This window comes from Borostomias antarcticus, assembly GCF_949987555.1.
Source record: "Borostomias antarcticus genome assembly, chromosome: 11".
NCBI classification, from domain to species: domain Eukaryota; kingdom Metazoa; phylum Chordata; class Actinopteri; order Stomiiformes; family Stomiidae; genus Borostomias; species Borostomias antarcticus.
Genome location: NC_140244.1, coordinates 26,069,506 through 26,080,092, shown reverse-complemented (window position 1 = coordinate 26,080,092; position 10,587 = coordinate 26,069,506). Strand labels below are relative to the sequence as shown.

Here is a 10,587-nt window from a genome sequence, read left to right as displayed (position 1 = left end):
GAGAGAGAGAGCTAGAGAGAGAGAGAGAGAGAGAGAGAGCTAGAGAGAGAGAGAGAGAGAGAGAGAGAGAGAGAGACAGAGAGCTAGAGAGAGAGAGCTAGAGAGAGAGAGAGAGAGACAGAGAGCTAGAGAGAGAGAGCTAGAGAGAGAGAGAGACAGAGCTAGAGAGAGAGCTAGAGAGAGAGAGAGAGCCAGAGAGAGAGAGAGAGAGAGAGAGAGAGACAGAGAGAGAGAGCCAGAGAGAGAGAGAGAGTCTGAGAGAGAGAGAGAGAGAGAGAGCCAGAGAGAGAGAGAGAGAGTCAGAGAGAGAGAGGGAGCCGGTCTCTCTGTCTGGTGGTGGTGGTTGGGCTGACTGACCTCCTTGTAGGAGGTGGTGGGGCTGACTGACCTCCTTGTAGGAGGTGGTGGGGCTGACTGACCTCCTTGTAGGAGCTCATGATTCTCTCCACGGCGTCGGCGGCGGCGTTCAGAAGGCTGCGTGCCGTGGTGAAGGCCTGGGTCCGCTCGCTCACCAGCTCCTCCTCCCCCATCAACATGGCCGCCTGCTTCACCTCCTCAGAGTCTGGGGGGGGGGGGGGGGAGGGAGAAGAGAGAAAGAGATAGGGGGGGAGAGGGAGAAGAGAGAAAGAGATAGAGGGGGAGAGAGAGAGTGAGAGAGAGGAAGATGGAGGGAGAAGAGAGAAAGAGATAGAGGGGGAGAGAGAGAGAGTGAGAGAGAGGAAGAGAGAGGGAGAAGTGAGAGAGAGGAAGATAGAGGGAGAAGAGAGAAAGAGATAGAGAGGGGGAGAGAGAGTGAGAGAGGGAGAAGATAGAGTGAGAGAGAGGGAGAAGAGAGAAAGAGATAGAGGGGGAGAGAGAAAGACAGAGTGAGAGAGAGGAAGATAGAGAGAGAAGAGAGAAAAAGATAGAGAGGGGGAGAGAGGGAGGAGAGAAAGAGAGAGGAGGGGGAGGAAGACAGGAAGACAGAGAGAGAGAGAGAGAGAGAGAGAGAGAGCGTGTGGTCATGTAGCCTCTGGCCTCAGATACAGGATGCCCTCAGAGTATGCAGGCCCAAGGCTGAAGCTGTGAGGCATGTGCATAGCGTTAGAGATACCAGCACTCAGAAATACCCCGGAGGATGATTTCTGCTGATTACTGCTCAACGGCACGAGCAGCGTTACACAAGCAAGCCAGAGAACTGGGCTGAGAGCTTCCTGGTGTTATGCTGCCCCTGCCGTTGAGCAATACATAATACTTATGGATATTTCTGTGAGATGCTGGCGTATAAATATCCTTATGGATGTGACCATGTGTGCTGGTGTCTTAACTACTATGTAGATACCTTTCTAGGTCGTACTAGAGATGTTAATAGTTAATCGAATATTGATTCATTGACGATAAGAATTTACTCAAGTAAGATTTGGTTACTTGATGAATTGCTTGTTAAAGCAATACGTTCCGGTTTTCTCGGAACTGCGCCCCCACAGGCTCTGCGAGTAAGTGCACTGTCGTACTGTTGTAAAGTTATCAAATTGTCTTTTTCTTTTTCTGGCTTCCTCCGTGATGTTTCGCTTCGGTTTTCTCACCTCCGCCATGATATCATTGCATGTTCTATTAATACATCCATGCGTGATATCCATAGACGCCGGAATAGTTAGCTACTACTGTGTTGTTTAAGCACAACGTTGCGCATGCGCACTTGAGAAAATTACGAGCGCAAGGACTTCAGGACAACGCACGTGAGTGGTTTATCCAAGTAAAGTGCCCCCGTCTGGTCTTGCGCGGCCTTATATTCAAGCAATACACAGGTATGGCGCTTCCAGGGATGTGATTGGCTAACCCATTGTACACGTCATATTAAATGACAGGCGTCATCAACAGTGGTGGAGAATACAGACACGTGACATGAGAAAAGGCGATAATTCTTGCAGGGACAATGGTACAAAGGATGGTTATTCTGGAGCAGACAACGTCTAGGTGTGTTGACCTCCTGGAGGTCATCCTGTCATAATTTAGATTAGCACAGCTATGTGAAAGGTTGAGGGAGCTGGTGAGGTGGTGAAACTACAATTTCTATGACAATTATTCGACTCAGGTACATTCAGTCAGGTACAGCTCTAGTTGTTTGACTGTAAAACTGAATCACAACAAAACAGAGGGAAAAAAAACAGATTTTATAGGGCCCTACTACACAAGTGACATTCTAAATAATGGTGAATGGTGCTGAATGATGAATAAAGGCCAAACCATTACAGTCACCTGGTCTCACTACAATAGACGAGTGTCAACATGAAACAGGAAAAACTAGAACCTGCACCCTCGGCATCCCTCTGCCACTCCCTCTCAAAATGCATCCTCACCCCCTTCCTTAATGTACCTGTGTGATACCCGCGTATCGTGTGTGATACCAGCGTATGGTGTGTGATACCAGCGTATGGTGTGTGATACCAGCGTGAGTATCCCATATATATATGTACAGTATAGTTCCATATTTGAAGGATGAATGTGTGAGAATAAGCATATTGTGAGTATCCTGTGTCTGTATTTGATCATGTGTGGGGTATGGTGTGTTTGGGGCAGCCCGTGTTACCGTATTTGGAGTACCCTGTGTCTGTATTTGATCATGTGTGGGGTATGGTGTGTTTGGGGCAGCCCGTGTTACCGTATTTGGAGTACCCTGTGTCTGTATTTGATCATGTGTGGGGTATGGTGTGTTTGGGGCAGCCCGTGTTACCGTATTTGGAGTACCCTGTGTCTGTATTTGATCATGTGTGGGGTATGGTGTGTTTGGGGCAGCCCGTGTTACCGTATTTGGAGTACCCTGTGTCTGTATTTGATCATGTGTGGGGTATGGTGTGTTTGGGGCAGCCCGTGTTACCGTATTTGGAGTACCCTGTGTCTGTATTTGATCATGTGTGGGGTATGGTGTGTTTGGGGCAGCCCGTGTTACCGTATTTGGAGTATCCTGTGGCGGTGATGATGGGCACGGCCACCATGACGAGGCCGGAGGCGCTCCACACATACTTCATGAGGAACTGCTCCAGCATCACATACCACAGGCGCTTGAACAGGATCAGGTTGATCTGGGACGACAGGGCCTGGTAGCTGCGCTGCAGCTGAGACATCTCCACCTACACACACACACACACACACACACACACACACACACACACACAAACACACGCACGCACGCACGCACAGACACACACAAACAGAGAAACACACACACAGACACACACACACACACACAGAAACACACACACACGCGCACGCACGCACGCACACACACGCACACACACACACACACACACAAACACACACACACACACACACACGCGCAGACACACACACGCACACACACGCACACACACACACACACAGAAACACACACAGAAACACACACACAGTTAGACACACATGCACTCACACACGACCAAATGATAGAATAGAATAGAAAGTTTATTTGGCGTCTGTAACAAGTGCAGGTACAGTAGGGCTGGGTATCGATTCGAATTTCAAGAATCGATTCAATTCCGATTCACAAGGTTCAGAATCGATTATCATGATTCAATTCGATTCGATTCAATATCGATTCGGTTAGTGTTACTAAAACCTGTTTTTTTTTAAGCTGTAACCTTAATTACATGACTGCTAAGTTATGCAACACATCAATACTAGGGCTGGGTATCGATAATGATTTCCAAAAATGAATGAATCATTGAATGAATTAATGAACTATTCATTCCTTCATTTATTAATTCATTCATTAAATAAAAGATCAATTTTGGGATTCATGAATCGATTCTGAATCATTTGACCCATTTAACCCAGCCCTAAGGTACAGTACATTGGAATTGTTGTCATCGCTTGTCCTTAAAGTATTCTTATCAGTACTAATCAGTTCCTCATCCAAGTGATGACAAGAATTTGTTTATGCAGCAGGAACTATCCACTGAACTATCTGAGATTTACCGATAACTACGGGTGTTCCACAAGGTTACATTTTAGGTCCAGTTCTTTTTATAATTTATATTAATATCTCAAGTTTAACTAATCGCCATGCACATTTGTACGGAAGATGACACAATATTTTATTTCTGACTAACTGTTAGCTGTGGAACAACATTCTTCTAACATTTTCCAAGTTGTTCTTAATGATCTTAACTGGTATAAAATGCACATAAAAACAAGTTTATTCTGTTTTCTAGAGTTAGGGTATTGGTAATAATACATTTCCACTCTACAAGGATCCAATATTGAGCAGGTTACAGAATATAAATACCTTGAAGGAAAAACCTATGTTCAAATTTCATATAGACAATTTTTTACTTTTTTTTAGAAAATTACGACAAAAGATAGTCTTTGTTTTTTTAAATATAGGAATAGAACTAACTTCCCATGTTTTGGAGAAAAATTATTATTGAAGCAGTTTTTATCTGGGGTTTTAGATGACGGTGATGTGATATATAGGCATGCCTCTGCTACAGTATGACTCTCAAGCCCTTAGATGCATTTTCTAACTCTACACTTGGGTCAAGGTCGGCTCTACACTTACAAAAGGTCGGCTGGTCTTCTCTGACTGAGGCTGCAATAATCATTGGTGTCTGTCAATCTATAAAGGCCTGAAAGGAAAATGGCCACCATATACTGTATCTCATCTATGTTACAATGGAACCCTGGCCCGTTTTCAACTGGCTCTAGTGACAGGCTGGTTCTCCAGGTACCTTGTGCCAGGACTGTTCTTGGTAAAACTGCTTTCAGTGCCAGAACGGTTGAATGTGCTACACCAGATAGTCCAGCCAGCCAACTGGTGCTATGGAAGCCAACATATGAGCATCAACCTCAAGATCGATGATAGGGTGATGGATGTAAAGTAAATCTAATGGATGAATGAATGAATGAATGAATGAATGAATGAATTCTTTATTTTAAAGACAGGGACAGTGTACAAATAACATTAACCTTGTAAAACAAGGAGAGATGTTTTGCACCAGGTTTTAGCAGATTGCTAATTTATGCCTGTAGTCCCTGGGCAGGTAAGAAAAGAAGCTAAAATATAGTAGCTAAAAATATATAGTCTGGCAAGCAAGCCAGATGCATGGAGGATCAGGATGACTGCACACGCAGATGGAGGGCTCGTCCAAGGACCACCGAGAGAATCCATGGAATCTCTTGCAATGTAACTTAAATCTGAATATTCTTGTATCTCTTTAGGAGGTGCTAAAAAGCCATCCATCACCTACAAACCCAAGCTATGATTCAGCTGAAAGGAGTGTGTGTGTATGTGTGTATGTTAGGACTGTGCAATAAAATTGATACAGCAATACATCGCAATACTTTTTCCATGATACTGTATCGATTTTTCGATACAGTAAAAAAAAAAAAATGTGCAAAAGGAAAATATAAAGAACTAAACAGAGAATAGATATAGAAAATTAAGATAGGATCCAGTTATATATACATTATTCATATTTTAAATGGATTTAAAATGTCCTTACATTCCCTCCGCCCTCAGGATCACCTCCAGGGAATGGGGGATGGAGTTGTATTTTCAGTAAGTTTCAGTAAGTATCACAATGTATCGCAATATGTATGGTATCGTATATCACAATGTATCGTGATACTTATCGTATCGTGACGTCCTTGCCAATACTCAGCCCTGTGTGTGTGTGTGTGTGTGTGTGTGTGTGTAAAGGGAGTTAGATCCCCAGGATCAGGTCAGAGCCAGCACCACAAATCCTGCACTGCATTCTGGTACTTTTCCACTTTCTTTGTCCCTCAGCATCACATGACCACCTGGTGCCTAAAGACCCAAGTCACTCTGGCTGTCTTAATACTGTACTCCAAACTGCTTACTTTAAGAACATATTACATACTGTGTGCTGTTTGGAGTCCACGTGGTCATGGGGATCTTTAAATCTACACCCTGCTTGGGGGAAGGGAGCTTGCTTGATTCTTGTGAAGAAAACAACAGTAAATCTAGCTCAGTGGTTCCACAAAACCTTTTAAAAACATGTCACCCCTTGTGTATACTATTTCAAGGCACCCCAAACCTAAACCACCCCTAAAATAATAATGTTTTTTTATTTTTATTTTTTTACATAAGGTGGACGTTTATTCAGTGGGGGGGCAATATAACAAAATGTAAAAAAATAACCAGATATCCTGCAGCACCCCTGGCCTGTCGTTACTTCGCCCTGGCACCCAGTTTGGAAACCACTGATCTAGCTGTAGGATAGCACGCATCTTTCAAACCACACATTGATAAAGTATGAGGAACCCTGTGTTCGTTTACAATAGCCTGCAAAGTTCGCAATGTCATCATGACCATTTGGCAGCATCTGTCTTTGTTTGTTCAGTGAATAGACGCTCGGCTTTTTCCTGGATACAGATGACATCTGAACTCTAGACTAATAACATGTCCGTGTCCGTGCAGATTAGCCATTGAATGGGAATCTCAGTCCAAAAGTAAACTTAACCTGTGGCCAAGAACACAGAAACATGGACGCCTTGTAATAATAATTCATTGAGAGATTTCAAGTTAGAACTGCGTGTGCTGGTCTCATGTTTTTTCCTGATCAGGTCTTTGGACCCCTGCACCTCCAGACTTTTTTGTTATTGTTTTTTTTTTAGCACAGCATTATTTTTGATTTCACATCGCTCTTACCCACCCTAATCACCACGCGTGCCGCCTCGTGTTTACAAGGGCTGGGTATCGATTTGAATTTCAAGAATCGATTCGATTCCGATTCACACGGTTCAGAATGGATTATCCCGATTCGATTCGATTCAATATCGATTCGGTTAGTGTTACTAAAACCTGTTTTTTTTTAGCTGTAACCTTAATTACATGACTGCCAAGTTATGCAACACATCAACACTAGGGCTGGGTATCGATACTGATTTCCAAAAATGAATGAATTAATGAATCATTGAATGAATGAATGAACTATTCATTCCTTCATTTATTCATTCATTCATTAAATAAAACATCGATTTGGGGAATTCATGAATCGATTCTAAATCATTTGATTGAATGAATCGATCTTTTTTAAACCCAGCCCTAGTGTTTACCTTGTGGCCCCCGTAGAAGGCGATCTCCTCGGAGTTGGCGATGATCCGTGAGTGCATGTAGCGCAGGTCCCCCTTCCTCTTAGCCTCCTCCGCCACCAGCGTGCCGAAGCGCGGCGAGAACGCCCGCAGCACCTTGGCGGTGATCCCCACGGCCACACCGGCGATGGCGGCGGGCAGCGTGGTGCTGGCGCCCTTCGACTCCGCCGCCCGCAGCAGGGTGTAGCAGGTCACCACCACGTCCAGGATGGGCTTGGTCAGGTTGGAGTACAGGTGGGCCACGGACGCCGCGAACACCACCATGTCCTCTGTCAGCGACTGGTCGGGGTTGGCCAGCCGGCCGTCCATGTTGCTGACCCGGTAGTAGGTCTGGTCGGAGAAGTAGAGGCTGTAGGCGTGGGTGACCAGCCGGGTGCGGAAGGCCAGGGCCAGCTGGCCCTCCAGGTAGCGGATGGCACTGTTGATGAAGGTGGCGGGCACTGCTATCAGGAGCCATTTAGTCAGCTGCCACACGAAGGCCTAGAGGGCGGTGAAGAAGATAAAAATGGGGTGATGTTGACATTTTCATATTGATGTTTATTTATACAATGACATAAAAAGGGAGGGGGGAGGGTGGTAGAGGAGGGGAAAGGGAGATGAGGGGGGGGGGGGGGTGGAATCTAAAGGGATCATACACTCGATTCTCTTCTCCTCCTCTCCTTCCTCCCTGCCGCTCTTACACTAGTCAGTAGTCACACACACACACACCCCTTCTCATCTCTCACAACACTACTCTCACTCACTCTCTCTCTCTCTCTCACACACACACACACACACACACACACACACACACACACACACACACACACACACACACACACACACACACACACACACCTCTCGCAACACTTCACCTGTCTCTCTCTCTCTTTCTATACACCCTTCAAAACAAAATCACACATTAATAACCCCCTACCTGGGGATCCTTCTTCACAATAGTCTTGACGATCATGCCGTCCAGAGTGGCCACGTAGATGGAGAGGAAGGTCCGGGAGATCAGGGCCAGGGAGTGGAAGCCCAGCAGACCCAGCTCCTTGCAGAGCAGCTTGGGGAAGATGATGCGCACCAGGTGGCCCAGCCTCCGGAGGAACTCCCGGTTGACGGCGGGGGAGCTGCTCCGTCTCCTCGCCGTCTCGGACCACGCCACCGCCGCATCAGTGTTGGAGTCCAACGCCGATGAAGTCCCCAGCGGTCTCCCTGTCCTCTTGTAGAGTTTGGCCCAGATGAAGGGGTACAGCTTCTTGACTCCATACGCTGCGATGAGAAGGACAAGGGCTTTCTTCGCATGCGAGCTTTTCTTCAGCTGAGCCGGTAGCTTTTCGTACACCACGAACATTTTGTAAGAGTTGTGGACAACAGAGCAGAAGCTCCTTCCCCAGACAGAGACTCAACTCAGCCAGCTGGCTCTCTCTGCTAGTCTCACATTCACCTGACAGCCAGTCGACATGAGCATTTGACCAAGTACGCTGCTTTCACTATTCCGATGACAAGTGGAAATATTGCCCAACACAATAACATTGATTTAATACAGAAATGCGAGTAGTTAGCTAACTAGCCACAGGAAGGAATAGCAAGCGAATTAGCTTGCTCACGTTATTACTGTTAGTACAGTAATTTAGCCTTAGCCTATATGACAAACATCTTCACACATTAGCATCTCACCAAAACTATATCTCCCTCTGAAATAGCCATCTGGAAGCCCATGTTTATCAAAGCAGCTGTCAATAACGGCTCGTTACCAAAGAGAACCTGGTATAGCTCCTAGCCTCCCTGGGTTGGCTCGACCTGCCAGGCGGTCAACATCTTAGCAAACAGCCGCAACTTTTTGTTCTTCAACTCTGACCTTCCTTGGTCGTTTCCCCACCTTAAAGACGCATCTAAAACATGTAAGGCTAGCATCTAAAACATGTAAGGCTAGCATCTAAAACATGTAAGGCTAGCAATCCACAGGTTCACTCTTATCTCAACCACGTCCTGTACTCGAACGTGACGCCGACGCCGTGTGACCTCCACGATGCCCGGATTGAGAAAGTTTTGGTGCGTTCGTTTCTAACTGGGAGGTGGCAAATTGCGACTTGCTAGGAATGATTAAATAAAACACCTCATGAACTCGCACTTCCTCGTCGCAAATTCGGATATGTTTCTCATCCCCCAGTTGCTCGAATGCACTAGATATAACTAGATAACTGTGATATAATGGTATATAGATATAACTAGGTAACTGTGATATAATGGTATATAGATATAACTAGGTAACTTTGATATAATGGTATATAGATATAACTAGGTAACTGTGATATAATGGTATATAGATATAACTAGGTAACTGTGATATAATGGTATATAGATATAACTAGGTAACTGTGATATAATGGTATATAGATATAACTAGGTAACTGTGATATAATGGTATATAGATATAACTAACTGTGATATAATGGTATATAGATATAACTAGGTAACTGTGATATAATGGTATATAGATATAACTAGGTAACTGTGATATAATGGTATATAGATATAACTAGGTAACTGTGATATAATGGTATATAGCTGAATGCACACAGGTCGGAGGTAGGTATTTTGCCACCTCCGACCACAAACGAACGCACCCTATGAAAGTTTCTCCTCACGCGACTTGTGACACAGAGAAGCAGGTTGGTTTTTCCAAAGGCGCGTGCGTGCGCGCGTACGCGCGTTTGGCACCTGCGCATGCGGCCTTGGAATGATCGATTATGGAAGATAAAAGAAAAGTGAATGTAAGATAAGATAACAAGATTATATTTCTGACACAACAACATGCACGCTCACACATTCTTGCCTATACAATAACAATTTGTTAACGACAATAACAATCTGTACAGCGCATCCGGAAAGTATTCATATCCCTTCACCTTTTCCACATTATATATATATATATATATATATATATTGCAAATGTATTAAAAAATAAAGCACTCAAATATCACATGTGTGTATTCACAGCCTTTACTCAATACTTTGTTTAAGCACCGTTGGCAGCAATTACAGCCTCAAGTCTTCTTCAGTTTGATGCTACAAGCAATTGGCACACCTATTTTTGGGCAGTTTCTCGCATTCTTCTTTGCAGATCCTCTCAAGCTCCACCAGGTTGGATGGGGAGCGTCGGTGCTCAGCCATTTTCAGATCTTTCCAGAGATGTTCAATGGGGTTCAAGTCTGGGCTCTGGTTGAGCCACTCAAGGACATTCACAGACTTGTCCCGAAGCCACTCCTTTGTTATCTTGGCTGTGTGCTTAGGGTCGTTGTCCTGTTGGAAGGTGAACCTTCGCCCCATTCTGAGGTCCAGAGTGTTCTAGAGCAGGTTTTCATCCAGGGTCTCTCTGTACATTGCTGCATTCATCTTTCCCTCAATCCTGACACAACATGATGCTGTCATCACCATGCTTCACCGTAGGGATGGTATTGGCCAGGTGATGAGCGGTGCCTGGTTTCCTCCACACATGACGTTAGGCATTCA

The 10,587-nt window shown here is 45.0% G+C and overlaps 1 protein-coding gene across 1 annotated transcript in view; it reads right to left on the bottom strand.

Moving 5' to 3' along the window:
- Nucleotides 1-9,040, bottom strand: part of abcd1 (ATP-binding cassette, sub-family D (ALD), member 1) — a gene marked incomplete at its 3' end in the record, with an annotated part of 12,087 nt that extends 3,047 nt beyond the window's left edge. Inside the window, exons 1-4 of the mRNA XM_084446214.1 lie at nucleotides 8,006-9,040; nucleotides 7,054-7,569; nucleotides 2,930-3,110; nucleotides 420-562 (exon numbers count right to left, since the gene is read on the bottom strand). Coding sequence (XP_084302340.1) covers nucleotides 420-562; nucleotides 2,930-3,110; nucleotides 7,054-7,569; nucleotides 8,006-8,425 — 1,260 coding nt within the window. The 5' untranslated portion in view covers nucleotides 8,426-9,040. The remainder of the gene's footprint in view (nucleotides 1-419; nucleotides 563-2,929; nucleotides 3,111-7,053; nucleotides 7,570-8,005) is intronic.
- Nucleotides 9,041-10,587: the final 1,547 nt, after the last annotated feature.